This window comes from Cryptococcus depauperatus, chromosome 7 (assembly GCF_001720195.1).
Source record: "Cryptococcus depauperatus CBS 7841 chromosome 7, complete sequence".
In the NCBI taxonomy this organism is placed as follows: domain Eukaryota; kingdom Fungi; phylum Basidiomycota; class Tremellomycetes; order Tremellales; family Cryptococcaceae; genus Cryptococcus; species Cryptococcus depauperatus.
The window spans coordinates 1,428,146-1,442,438 of record NC_089474.1 but is presented as its reverse complement, the minus strand read 5'-3'; the positions used below and the strand labels follow the sequence as shown (position 1 = coordinate 1,442,438).

The following is a 14,293-nucleotide window of genomic DNA, read 5'->3' as shown; positions in this document are numbered from 1 at the left end:
CTGGCGACAGGCGTTTAATGGTCGCTGTAATCTCGTCAATCTTGGGGTAGAACCATTACACCAGTCAAGCAGAGTTAGCATCTATTTTATGGTGGGATATCTGACCATGCAAGCTGAGGTTGTCCTGCCACCACTGACTTCATTCAAAAATTGATATGGATAGAGGATTCTTGAATGAGAAGACAATTTACAAGGCGTTTTGGTGAAATACATAAATTTAAGTCCGCCCGGAATCAATCCTCATAAAGCTACTTGAACCTGTATCGTCAAATCATCTTCGTTTTCCACCTCATCGTGACTGCTGCTTTCAGAATCAACAAGATCTTGAGACAAACTACCATCGAGTGAATTGTTCGCTTTCAAGAGTAGATCTTTTCTTCCATCCGCCAAAAGAATGTCATCTGAAATCAGTGCATGGTCGTGGCAAGCCAGGCGCCCAGAAAAACAGCGCGAAATGCAGGTCGCATCGCTTCCACAGAATTGTCCACAATCCAGTCGCAGGACAGATATGATACTCGCAATGAACGACCCGTATATGCAGCAGATAATCGACGGGACGAAAACTTACGAATTCAGGAAATACAATATGGCCGGCATCGAGCGAATCTGGTTTTACAGGACTGCTCCTCACTCGGCAGTCACCCACGTTTGTGAAGTCGAACCAGCAGTGACGAGGAATCTCGGTGATGAGCCTCTTCCCGAGGATGGACTGGGTAATAAGGAGTTCAATAATCGGCACGCTGATTGGGTCAGCTACGATTTTGCCTATCGCATCAACTCTGTATACGAAGTGAATCCACCGAGTGGCATTCCATTGATAACTATGAGGGTGAAGCATGGAATGAAAATAGCGCCACGGGGGCGAGTCGCTGTACCACAGTCAATACGGGACGAATTCAGCTTGGAGCAGCTGACCAAAATCCGCTGAGAAGAGTTTCTGTTACACACAGAACTAGGCATGAATCAGAAGATTGCAAGTATCGAGTTGTGATGAATACGGACATTGGACGTATGTCCCGCTTCTATTTTATTTATCTAACTATGCCCAAGTATTCAAATCCGTCATAATTACAATTGTATATCTGGAAGTACGTTTCCAGCTTGTCATAGATACTTGTTCTGTTATTGTAATCTTTTCTCCAGTGATGTATCGTACATCAACCTTGACTCTTGTTCTAGTCTTTCATCATCCAAGTTCGCATAGTCAGATACATCCCTTTACTCACTCACCTTCCAGTCTTTGTCAATCTTTGTCTTGATTATATTTTTTTCGATTACAACTACTCTAAGCCTTCTGTGGCATTCAACTTATCTAAGATCTGTTCCATCCGACCTCAATCCCTAATAGTATGACTTTACGTATGACCCATCACTGGAGAACAAGCTAGTAAATGTCAGTGACTTCTATGTGTTAGTATTGGATCTGTGCATCGTTGAATGAACTGTACTGTAAGCTACTATCAGTTGAAGCAGACAACAGTTGCACTTATAAGTTGAATTATGGATTCTGTTAGTTAACTCATAATCATGGATTATATTTATGTCAATCGCCCAAAGTCTGACTAGATGTATATGCGACCGAAAGAGTATGGTGCTTTGGAGCGAGAAAAGCATTTTGGGCCTGATGAAGAAGCTATCTCTGGTTGAAAAGCAAAGCGCAGGAAAGTTAGATTATGAGTACCGATCTGCAAATAGAAATAAAATACAGACATTCGATCTGGAAGCTAAAAATCCAGCATGAAGAGCCTCATTCATGTCGACCTCATCATTGTCTTCGCCCCGCAGTCGTCCTGGCTAATCCGCTTTGAGTTTGACGAGTGGGCGGACAATATATAGGACGTATGACCACGCACTGTCGCCTCCTTGATGGATAAAGTCGAGCGTTAATATCGCCGTATGTTTACCATGGCTAAAACAAATCACAAATGAGTAAGAGTGCCGTCAATGATTTGTTGTGAGTGGGTGCATTTTCAAGTCTGGAGTAGCAAAGTTGTTCCATGAGTCGGATGGCATTTTCGAGAGCCGAGCGACTGAAAGTATCGACATCGCGTGACAGTCATGTCTCACAGTATGTCCAATCTACTGACGCAGACGTTGATGAGGTGCAAAGATAGATATAATTCTGCCACCGATATCTGGTTTTCTGATGAGCTGGTAATATTGTTACAACGTTGCAACGATTGTGGTACAAAAGTTGCATGATGCCGCCGTCCACAGTGGACTTGCATCGAATCTCCGCCAGCTCTTCATCCTTGTTGGTGACTTGTGGCAGACAACGCCAATTTTCATGAACATCTGAGTCATCTCTTACCATTACCCAAAAATGCATCGACCGCCGAAGCATGGCTACGCTGCTGCACGTTAAACTATCGGATACAGCGCAACGAACGGCATGATGTGCATCAAGAAGCGCGCGATACAGCACCGAGACACAAGACAAAAGAGCAATTTACCCAAGACGAGACCGGTTCCAAGAGCGTCAGGGGTAGGTCAACTGGAGGAAATTCCTAACGAAGAAGGGCAAGATGTCTCTGGCTGAGCACTATTAATACGGAAGGATAGAAGGATATACGAGTGTAATTAGTTTGAACGAAGGACTGCGAATTACGAGTTGTAGTAATGAAGTAAGGTCTGAGGCTTGAGACTTAAGATACATCACTAGGGAAAAGGTAATGACAATACCGCTGTTTGTATATGTAGTTCAGAGTCTTGCGCAATGAAAGAAGTAAAGTAACAATGCAACAGTTGTGTGCACAAATAAAAGATTACCACTGACTTGTTATTTACACATGATAGTTCCGTTAGCTATCAAGGATTAAAAAGGAATTTCTATTTCACCATTCATCGCACTTTACTTCGACAGTGTGGCTTACTTTGTTCGATGTCGTCGAAAGACATGGTAGCTTTGGCTTCAGTCGGTCAATGTGCCAATCCACAGACGGTATATAAAAAGGCATGTCGTTTAGCCATCTTTCATTTTGACAACGACCGTTTTCACCTCTATAACAATCGCAGCCTCGTCTAACGTGCACTATACTGGCCCCTGACTTGCTCTGTACGCCTTTTCCTTCTTTGGGCCTCTCATCCTAGTGCTGAGCTGACACATGCCACAGTCAAACTACAGACACCATGGCGAATCTATCCTCCCGACTAGATGCTCTTCGTCCCAAGATTGAAGAGCTGATGCGCATCGGCGGTACTCCCGGCCTCTCACTTAGTGTCATGCACGAGGGGAGTCCAGTTTATTTTGCGAGTCACGGATACCGCGATGTGGAGCAACGCCTCCCGCTGACCGAGGAGACCATTCTCCCAGTCTGCTCCTTTACAAAAGCTGTCACTTCCGCAGCCATCGGGATATTGGTCGAGGAGAAAAAGGCTCGTTGGGACATGCTGGTGAAGGACGCTCTGCCGTCTTTCGATATCAACGATGAGACTCTCCAAAACCACATGACTCTCGCCGACCTTCTCTGTCATCGATCAGGCATGTCAAAGGGCAATGGTTTGTTTATGGGCACTGATAACAACGTTCTCATCAGCGAAAAAGACGCCATGCGCTACCTCAACAGTCAAACCCGCGTGCTTCCATTCCGTGGTCAATTCGCGTACAATAATTTGCCGTATGAGCTGGCGGGCAAGGTGATTGAGTGGTTGAGCGGCGAGTCTTTCTTTGATTTTGTACAGCGTCGCATCCTTGATCCACTCGGTATGACTCGCACCTCTTTCAAGACCCCTGCCTCACACCTCGACAACGTCGGAAAGTGCTACAACACACTCGATGACGGGACCGCTGCACCTATTACCTGCGTTAAAGCTGGAGACGATTGGTTTGGTGCATCGAGTTGGGGGATGCGATCCTGTTCCAGCGATCTCATGAAGCTATACAAGGCTTTCATGACGTGTTTTAACGATCAGTTGGCGACTGGCAAGACCTCGACGGATGGGCTACCGTTAAAGCAGGTTGCTCAGTTGATGTCTGCCAAGATGTTCATGGACCAGCCTTCGAGGAATGAATCATCCTACTGTTTCGGCTGGATTAGAGCCCAGCTTCCCGGAAGAATGGGCCATATTGGATTCAATCCTATTCTAATACCACATGGGATGCCTATAGTTGGCAAAGGCGTCCCACCACGTTTGGTCATCTTCCACCAGGGAGCTGGACCTGGCACGCTCTCACTTGTTGTGCTTTTGCCAGATACAGAAAGTGCGATTGTCGTCTTGTCGAATGCGCATGCCCTCAACGATGTTCCTGATTAGGTTGGTCAGCTTGTCCTTGAAGAATTCCTAGAGGTTCCCCAGTTGAAGCGGAACGACTATATCTCGGCTGGTAAAACGTCAGCAGCAGTGAATTTGGAATGGTATCCCAACCTTGTCAAAGAGCTTCAAGCGCGGAACGGCATATCGAGGGAGCTTAAGACGTACGCCGGAACATACTGGGAACCCAGTCACATCTTCAAGATTGTTGTGACGGTGGAGAAGGGCGAGCTTTACTGGGCTCTCCAAGGTCTTGACTCGGAGAAGTTCCGTCTCACCCATTATGAAGATGATGTGTTTACCTGGCTCCAACCGCGTAACGATCTATCCCGGCGAGGTCGATGGATGGGACCAAACAGAGGACCCAGTCTCTGGAAAGTAGAGTTCAAGATGGGAGATGGTCCGGATCGTTTGTTCTGGGCGCACGACAAGGGTGTTCCAGCTGCGGAATTTAGGAAAGAGTGAATCAAGAGAAGCATTGGATCTGGAGTGCTTTTTAGTGCCACTGTGAAGGGTTGAGAGATTTTTGGTATCCGACTTGCAGGTATACTGGGTAGCTTGCCAGGCTTTTCATACAGGTGTGATCTCACTGGTAACAGGCGTCCACTTCAGGTAGATGCTCTAGTAATGCTCATTAGCTCACCAGTGATGATTATGCAATCAAAACGCTTTCATGCTTATAGTCAAAAAGGCCCTATCTAGACTGGCACCTAATCGAGTAGAATCTGCAGCGTTGGCGCATGATCGTCTACCAAGCCATTTCAGCTTCCAGCTGGGTTGACGTCTTCAACACGACACGAGCTGTTGAGCCATCTCCAGCAGTACGAGTTTCTTTGCCAGCAGAGCTATCTCTGGACAATGTTACTGCAATAAGTATCTCAAGTATTTGCACGAGAGGGCAGGATTCTTGCAATGCGAGTAACGCCCAAAAAGATGTGGTTCAACGATCCCTCTGCCTTGAGTGAGTCTTTAGTTCTAATTGAGACGGCTGCAAATGATTGAATGGCTAACGTTGTGATAGTCAGAATAGCCTGGATTGATAGCAACTAGAAAGATTGACAAGATTTGATAGTTTATCTATCTATGTATATATATATATATATGTTGCACGAGTAAAAGTATAGACAAAGTAGAAATTAAAAGAAGAACGAGTGCAACACTCACGTGACCTGATCTAGATAGATCACGATTTTTCTACTTTGATAGCCAGAGTGTGATGAACAGCTCGGCCAGATCCTGACACGGAGACTGAAAACCCAATCCCTATTCATAAGCAAAATAATGATCGCTGTCGTTGACGGAAACAAAAAAAAAACAGTCACAGCCTCACAGCTTGACAGGGTTACACGCGCCGCCCTTGACCTGTGATCGAGAGGCTTTACCCATTCCCAATCTCAGATTTTCTTTCTTCTTCATTCTTCTCCTCAACCTCGTTTACTTATCAGTTTCTTTTCTTGTTCAAGGTTTCAGGAGTTTCTGTAGGATATAGGTATATCACAGGTCATGTTGCGTCACATCGCGGAGTCGCAGAGTCGCTGACAGAACCTCACAGGCGTTTGCTTGATTTAATTCTACCTCACTCAAGATGTCCGCTGCACCATTGTCCCAATCAACAACCCTGCGCCTGGCGGGCACAGCCTTTGGCACCATCTTTATCGGGTTCGGCATCAACGCCATCCTCCGACCCGAAAACGCACTCTCTTTCTTCGAACTCGATTACCCAACAACTCGGACTGAGAAGTCCATCATTGACAGCTTGATGATCGTCTATGGGGCCCGAGACGTGTTTATGGGACTGACCCTATACATCACCGCCGCTTACAACAACAGCCGATCACTGGGGTGGACACTGCTGGCCGCTAGTGGAGTGGCTTATGTCGATGGTATGGTGTGCTGGGCCAATGGTCATGGAGAGTGGAACCACTGGGGATATGCGCCCATGATCACCGTGGTGGGAGCACTTTTGCTTGGGATCTGCGATCGCAAATAAGCATAGCAGTAGATGATTGCTATTATCTGCGAGGGAACGGATTAGATACGACTTTGACGGAGAACAATGTGTCGAGATGGTGTCCCTAGGCGGAAAATTTGAACATTTCATCGTTGTATCTATATACACACATCTTATTATCTCTGAAAATCTGCAAATCAACAGCTTCAGCTGTGAGACTTCTTTCTCTTGTTATCGTATGTCTCGGAATATGCTGCTACATTTGTGATCATTACCACCCTATTGTTAAAAGTAGGTGGTATATGATGGAATGTAGAGCAATTGTAATAGGCCACTGGTATTCTCTTTCGCACTTCAAACGACAAAGAGAAAACCAGAACTACTGTAAGTCACTACATATATGTGTATATGTAAACAATAGGCATGAAGAGAACAATGGTATGACTAAAACAATAAGAACAATGTTATACCGAATCGCGTGACCATGTTAACCTTTGGTTCGCTAGATTCCACCACATATAACAAGCACATTCTGTTACTTTAGATTCTGCTTCACATGGATTAGCTATAGGGAGGTTGTCGGGAATGGTATACCACAGAACCTCAAACTCAACCAGCAAAGCAGCAATGGCAAGAACAGCCAACCTTTCCTCGTACCAAGGGATTTTGGAGTTCTTAGTGGTCTCCTTCCCTTCCATCAGCTTTTATGGGCTATAGCAAGAAAAATGTTACATCATCATGCCTAAAACTAAAACTGGTGTACTATACTTGAATAAGTATTGCGCCTGTCCCAAGGAAACTATACTGGAGCCTTATTGAATACACCTCCTGTTTAAGGACAATTCTTAACCCAATTGTCTAGGCTCATTCTCTTCAAAACTGTACTGAGCCCATGAGAATTGGCACCGGTGTCTAGGTGCGGGCACGAATCTGCAATTGAACGAGTGTCAACCGGTTCTCTGGGATACTCAATGTGCAACACTGCTTTGTTCGCCCTAAGAAATACCGACAGATCATCGCATTCGCTGTGCTCGACGCATTGCTCGTTGACGGCAAACGCAGTTACGTCTAAGACCTTGGGAGCGATCTCGATAGCATTTTTCAGCCCGAAAGACATGTTGTGAGAGAGAGCCTCTCCCGCGAGAAACCGCACAAAATCTACTGCATCGTCTTCGGTGAGCCCCAGGCCGTTGTCATTGTTCTGGCATTGATTCATCAGCTCTAGAACCTCCAGCGTTGTTTCACACGGTACCTACATAGCCGTCGATGTTATCAGCATCAATTGCGTCGCAGCCTTTGGTAGCTGCGAGCTGGATTCTGCTACTCATAATCCGTCGGACATTGGAGCTAGACGTCTTGAGCCAGTTCTCGCCCGGCCAGCCATCCAGAGGAGCGCCAATGTCTGTATCGAGAAATTCCTTTTTGTCGCTGCGCCAGTCTTCGTACGATCCAGCACTGAAATAACAGATTAGTCTTATGCCGTCTGCTTTCAATTTAGCAAAAGTGGAAGCGTCATTGTCGAATAAGTCTAGGTCGTAAACCTTGACGTCCGGGAGGATTTGTATGGAAGATTTGGTGGTAGCGTCCTTGTTCAAAACGATCTGCCACGGTGTCCCAACCTGCGGCTTCCAGACGGAGGTATGATTCAGCGACGAGCCAAGGCTGCTGGCCAGCGTGCCGGTGACAAGTAGCATACTCGCGGATAGCACACTCGTGAATAGCATACTCTTCGCTGATACTGGTACTGTAATTGCCAAGATGGATCGAGAGATAGAGTAGAAGAGAAGAAGAGTGACTCTGGCTTGAGACTATCGGTAAAAGAATGATAAGGTAGGGCTGAATTCGAAGGATTGGAAGAGAAGTTGAAAGTAATTCGAGATTATGGTTGCGACGTATGATTCATCTCCAAGGAGAAGACTATGGGCATGTTCTACATTATATATCTTAAAAACTGTACAAAGTGTAAAGTAAATACAAAGGAAACCAACTTAATAAACAAAGTGAATCCGGCAAGGAAAACATTAATTGTGTACATCGGTAAAGGACGTCTAATTTATCGTCCATGACAGGAGTTCCGTTTCCAAGGGCGAGGTCCCTTGAATCCTCGACTCCATAGTTTCAGCTGGTTTTCTTGGCTCTCTTGGATCCCTTGGAATTAACAACACGTTTCTTATTCGTAATAATTTTTCTCGATGGGAAATGGTGATGTGAATTCCTATTCTCCTTTTGGAACTTCTTCAAAGCAGTTGTGAGATGAATGCCTTCCCTCGGTTCCCTTGAATTGTGTTTAGAGGATAAATCTTTCCATTGGACAACGTAGTCGTGTTTCTTCGAGACAGGGTTGACATGAGAGTCCAAGTTGCGATTTACTAGCCACCATTGCTCACCTTGGACTTTGATAGGTAGTGGTAGGTCCTGAGCCTGAGAGGGGTGACCCGAACACATAGGCTCAAGAGACTTACATGAAAAACTGGGTGAATACCCATTGAAACTGGAAAATCGAGTTTGACAACTTATAGGAACGATGTTGTGTTGATTATCTCAAAAGGTCCTGAGAGGCGTTGATCAAGCGTCGCTGAGGGGCGAAGCAAGGTAATATTCTTTGGAGGCAATCAGAGAGTCACCAAAATTCACAACATGGGTACCAAGCACTCTGTCCAGTCGACATGTTTGTATTCATATGCAGCAGATATGAAATACTATCGTCATAGAAAAAAGAAATGGATTTTTTCCTCTCATCAACCTAGCCACTCTGGATTGCTAAAATGAACAGGGAAGAGCCTATAGATGTCAACGTCTGTTGCTTTCGATTTCTATACTAGTTCTCATCTCGTTCAAACGGTAACCCACTCATCGTTTTGCGATCCTTGCATCAGGTGCTCGCTTCTCAACCTAATATCGCCTCCATAACGCATGGCAGCGTTATTTACATGATCTAGGTAATAGTCACGACATTGCCCTTCTCGTCTCGAAGAATGACTGTCTCGCAATGAATTGGTTCTCCCGTATCCATGTACATCAAGAGAGTTGGATCTAATGGATCAATCCTAGAACTTGATTAGTTTTGATCACGCCATGGCGCAGACAACAACAGTGGAGAGAAGAGAGGTAACGCTTACTTTATACCCATCTTTTCTACCCAATCTCTACCCAACACCACATCGAAATGAGGCTCCTCACTCAGATACGTCGGATGAAGTGTCGTCCGGGAGCCTACTGTTATTGGTATAGATGAGATTGACAAAAGTCCTGAATATCCAGACTTGAGAGATTTCTTGTCTATAAGTTTGTGCTTTAGAGCAAACTTGCGGGAAATATAAACATGTTTATATCCCGATTTGAGAAGCATTCTCACTACAAGCATGTCAACAATTTGGCCAAAAATCCCATAAAGCATACCGTGAGGAACTCCGGCTACATTCCCCATGACTGTTCTGACACCATTCGAAGCATGAAAGTCCTCCCATTCTCTCCGCTTTACATCACCCAGCGGTTCAGAATTTGGGTCGCCCCACTTGGAATGCCGAGATACGGTAGACACAAAACTTTTTGCTACTGATCTTGTAGAAAAGCCAGAGACCGAGCGTGTAGCTGCTACTTGACCAGGCTGCAGATTTCGAGTGCCTACATGGCCAGCAATATTGGAAGCTGATGGAGAGCCATCACGAACAACTCCGCTAACATCTGCCTCTTTGCGTGGTGTACCCCTCTTTTTCGATTTGATGTTTGGCAAAGAGGAGCTCTCTTCCCGCGGCAAGTCTGCCGCTGGGCGAGAGTGCGGCAGTTTTAGATGCAATGTGACGGAAGGGGTGGTGGTCGGTGGAAATCGAGAGAGCAGAATACGGAGGTCGTCGTCTGGACATATTCAGCAAGCACCACAATGCATCAGACGCACCATCATCCAAGCTCCATCGTTCGCCTTCAAACTCGTATACTAGACACGTACCCGCCCTCTCCTGCTGGGGGATATCTGACTTGGCGCATATTCGCTCAAAGAGCTCACGACGGGACTCGCCGTCTGTCTCAAGTCAGCAACAGCGCATAGTAAGACTCACTTGCCTTTCCCAACGAGCGCGAAAGTCTTGAGCGGAGCGTGGACATTGTATAAAAACATTGTTAAATGGTAATGATAAAGTGAAATAGCAAATTACCTTATTTATAGTACAAACGTCATAGACTATAACACGGAGATAACCCAAACTCCGTGTTTCCTTTCTCTATATTTACTCCTTCATCGCTTTTCCCTCCTTCAAAGCGCTCTCCTCCACGAAAAAAAAATGTCAGAACAAGCAGGACGGTCGTCGCTGACACCATCCCAACCAACGGCGCCCACCACCACCTATGCCGCTGTCCTCCGTCGCACCGCAAACCAAAGTCTGGGCTTAGACCCGACCCAAGAAAACCACGTGTGGGGAGACCAAGACGTAGACCGTCAAGATAATCTCGATGACCTCAATCCAGTTCCACCAACGACCACTATACGAAGCGTAGTAGCAAATAGCTCGGCGGTAGGTGGCAATCCTCCCTACGGATCCAACATTATCACAACTCCCAATACTTCTCGTTCAAACCGTCTCTTGTCAGTGAACAACGGCGCACGAATGGCGACGCCAACTCACATCAGCGCGAGGGGCCCTAATGCCCATAGTCCGCCTACGCCGTCGCCTACCCGCGTAAGACGGATGCCGCCGGAGCAACGGACAAGTGAACGTGAACCACGGAACCAATTTACGCTGGACGAGATGCTGAGCAATGTCCGACCGTCTTCTGCGCCTTCAGCAAGACCCGCCAACCAGTCCAGGCCAACGGTAAATGGGACGAGCGCAAGACGGAGGGATTCGGTGGGTGGTTTTAACGTGTTGAGCAGGTTGATAAACGATATCGAAAGTGAGTGGGTAACGGATGAAGTGTTGCTGATAATCTAGACACACGCCGCGGAAGGGAAAATGCTCAAGGAATGACAGTGCGCCAGCCAACGGCGTTGCCAAGGCCGACTACTTCGTTTCTGCGGTCACTTCCTAACCCGTCGTCGGCAGCTCTCCCATTCACAAACGCAAACTCCTCACAGTCACGTGACACTGCTACCAACGACGTTTCTGGCTCAAACAATCTGCCAACACCTTTTCCAGAGACCATATTTTCCGGCATCTCGCCTTCAGATGATGGCACGGATGGAGATGACCATACTGGGTGGGCGACAGAGGTGGAGATACCGGATATAGTCCCTGAAACAGACTGGATGCCTGTAGAGGAGTCTGAGGAGGAAGACAATGCGATGGAGATGAGTATGAATGTGGAAGATGAAGGCAATGGGTGGTTTAGAGTCGGGCGGGTACAACTCAGTGTTGATGGAGGAGGACAACAAGAAGCAGGAGCAAATTTACACAGAGGAGGAAACAATCGGCGTCGGTCTGTGTCTCGTCCTCAGACTCAGGCTCAAACACACCTGGTTGATACGACAGGAAGTTCTCGACGAACAGCCGCCTCTCAACCCTCTCATTTGCGCTTGAGAGAACGAAGAGAAAGATCGTTGGGTTTACCGCCTACCAATATCACCGACTCTGTTCCAGCACCTCTGATAGTAAGCTCTAGGGGCACCCGAAGACCAAGGCCTGAATCTTCATCTTTGTTGCCTCAAAAGAAGGCCAAGCTCAGTAGCCCTCATGCTAAAAACACACAAAGGGAGAAAAAACAAGAGTATTGTCAGAATCGCCCTGCATATCTCTCTTATACCACTTTGCCTAAAGAAGCTGCATTACCAGAGAGCTTTTTACCGTTACCGCCAAAATCACATTTATCCCTTTCGTCTTATAATCCACACCTCCATTCTCAATCATCCTTGTGGCCATGTGTTACATTTACGTCTTACACTCCCAACCTCACTCATTCTGACCTGGATGCTACGTCTATCTTCTCCGCTTCTCCAATTCCTCCTGACTGCCCTATTTTTTACTATGAAATCAAGGTCTTACAAAAGGGCGAAGAAGGCTTTATCAGCATAGGATGGATGGAAAATTCTTTTGCTTTTCAAACAGAAAACAGCCAAACAATCGGCAATAGAGAGCAGGCTAGAGGAAGGACTTTGAGAAGATTGGTTGGTTGGACACCTGGCACGTGGGGATGGCATGCGGACGATGGACGACTTTTCCCGGGAACTGGCACAGGCGAAATCTTTTCAGAAACTTGGACTGGTAAGTCACGCTCATAGTTTTGTCTTCCGCGCATGATCTTATGGTATATTAGAAGGTGACACTGTCGGATGTGGCGTTGATTGGACTTTTCGTCCCGCCAAAGCTTTCTTTACCAAGAACGGAAAAATGATGGGTATGTTGTTGTCTTAAGCTGTTTTGCTTGAGAATTACATTAGCAACTGTTTTTACTAATCCTCTTTGTTCAGGCTATCGCATGTGGCAACTGCCCACCCTTCTGCATCCTGCGATAGGCCTTCGCTCGCCCGGAGAAAGTGTTGCTCTTAACTTCAAGGGACCATTTATGTTTGACATCTCCAGCGTGGCTCGGGATGGTAAAGAGAGAGTTTGGAACGAAGTTCGAAGCATTGGAACAGAAATTGTCAACAGTAGAAAGATGGATATCGTCAGGCTTGTTGATCAAATTCCACAATCACTAACAGGAAAACTCAACAGAGATCCAGAAGATCAAAACATGCAATCAGACTTGGATGTAAAGATGGAAATGAAGAACGGTGACTTGAATAAGAGTAAGGAGAAACAGAGTACAAAAGAACACTTCGCACCGACAGTCAAGGACGAGGTCAAATCATTCAACGAGTATAGATCGAAGAACAAAGCCCCTTTGTCATCAATCAGCTCATCACTCGATCCACTTACTCGAACAACGACAGCATTTGTGCTTGACTACCTTCTTCATAACGGCCATGTCACACCTACGTCGTCTTTTCTTAAACAACTTTCCAAATGTTCTTGGATTCCTCCAATGCCACCGTCTGCCTTGTCTTTCATCACGCGAACTCAGAATCAACCGACGTTCAACCCGTGGACTTATGATGACAATGTACATCAGGTTGACTCATTTGGGAGCGTTGAACAAGCTATGAAGTTCATGAGCCAGCTTTTAAGGTCACCTTTTGAGCATGGAGTACCTTGGCGACTTTGGAAAGAGCTTTCACTCTCATCTGACCAAATGACGGAGAATGAATTAGAGCCGTGGATTAGTAGGCTATTGATTTTCGATTTTCTCCATCTCGCTACGCATCACGCCCCCACACCAAACTCAATTGTATTCGAGCCTTTAATTTTCAACCCTACAAATTCTAGTGATCCTCCTGTTGCGAAAGAAGAAGAGGCTCATCTCGACCTTCTTCTTGCTCGCGGAAAAGCCTTGTTCGCTCGTATGAGGTCAGGCAAATTCGCTTCAACAGAAACTAGAAATCTCCAAATGTCATTTGGAGCTATTGCTGATCCGAGAGAATTCATAGAGGGGCAAAAGTGGAGGGAATGGAGGGAGATGTTGAGTGAAGGTATTATAAAGTTCGTCCGTGGTAAGTGTTTGAACGTATTCTTCTACTGTCGGTTCATGGTACTGACTGTCTTTGAACTTAGATCGACGTGGGAAAAAACCTCTTTCTCATCTAGAAGCTGCCATTGCTCAGACCCATGCTGTTTGCCAAACACTTGCCAAAGTCAGACAAAGTTCCGGCGCAGGATATATCGAAGTAAAGGAAGTACTGCAAGGATCTTTTGTTGGGCTGCAAGAAGCAGTCAGTGCTAGTTCAGAGGAACAAACAGAGGGCAAGAGTGTATAGAGTATACCATCTGTCAGTGTTAGCATTTGGAGTGTTGTTTTGATATTAGAGCGGCCGCCATCTTTGCAAAGTAATTGTAATCATAGTCACGACGTACATGTGTTGAATTTAGGTTTGGTAAATAAGTAAATTACCTGGTGATAGTTATAACTGTATAATGGATCGAATTGCTGGTCCAAGCCTATGATGGGTGCAAACGCTGAACATCACAGGCAATGATATCCTGCAGGACGGCAGCGTCTGTTCCAACAGTCTCCCAAGACATTGGTGGGGCTCAATGCAAAACTTCTCATAGTTTTGTCACAGTC

General features: G+C 46.1%; 5 protein-coding genes across 5 annotated transcripts; 4 read left to right on the top strand and 1 right to left on the bottom strand.

Annotated features, from left to right (window-relative positions):
- Positions 1-454: 454 nt before the first annotated feature.
- Positions 455-928, top strand: L203_105892 (uncharacterized protein; the record flags this gene model as incomplete). The annotated part of the gene is made up of 1 exon (XM_066215253.1): positions 455-928. The coding sequence occupies one exon, from the start codon at positions 455-457 to the stop codon at positions 926-928; it is 474 nt and encodes a 157-aa protein (XP_066071350.1).
- Positions 929-3,183: 2,255 nt separating this feature from the next.
- On the top strand, positions 3,184-4,716 carry L203_105891 (uncharacterized protein; the record flags this gene model as incomplete). Its single annotated transcript, XM_066215252.1, has 2 exons — positions 3,184-4,212; positions 4,255-4,716. The coding sequence occupies 2 exons, from the start codon at positions 3,184-3,186 to the stop codon at positions 4,714-4,716; spliced, it is 1,491 nt and encodes a 496-aa protein (XP_066071349.1).
- A 447-nt stretch (positions 4,717-5,163) lies between these two features.
- Positions 5,164-6,241, top strand: L203_105890 (uncharacterized protein; the record flags this gene model as incomplete). The annotated part of the gene is made up of 4 exons (XM_066215251.1): positions 5,164-5,212; positions 5,650-5,740; positions 5,804-5,838; positions 5,889-6,241. 4 exons carry the CDS (start codon positions 5,164-5,166, stop codon positions 6,239-6,241), a joined length of 528 nt encoding a protein of 175 aa, XP_066071348.1.
- Positions 6,242-7,034: 793 nt separating this feature from the next.
- Positions 7,035-7,926, bottom strand: L203_105889 (uncharacterized protein; the record flags this gene model as incomplete). Its single annotated transcript, XM_066215250.1, has 2 exons — positions 7,035-7,403; positions 7,459-7,926. 2 exons carry the CDS (start codon positions 7,924-7,926, stop codon positions 7,035-7,037), a joined length of 837 nt encoding a protein of 278 aa, XP_066071347.1.
- A 2,553-nt stretch (positions 7,927-10,479) lies between these two features.
- On the top strand, positions 10,480-13,985 carry L203_105887 (uncharacterized protein; the record flags this gene model as incomplete). The annotated part of the gene is made up of 5 exons (XM_066215249.1): positions 10,480-11,089; positions 11,167-12,393; positions 12,446-12,526; positions 12,600-13,721; positions 13,783-13,985. The coding sequence occupies 5 exons, from the start codon at positions 10,480-10,482 to the stop codon at positions 13,983-13,985; spliced, it is 3,243 nt and encodes a 1,080-aa protein (XP_066071346.1).
- Between the last annotated feature and the right edge of the window lie 308 nt (positions 13,986-14,293).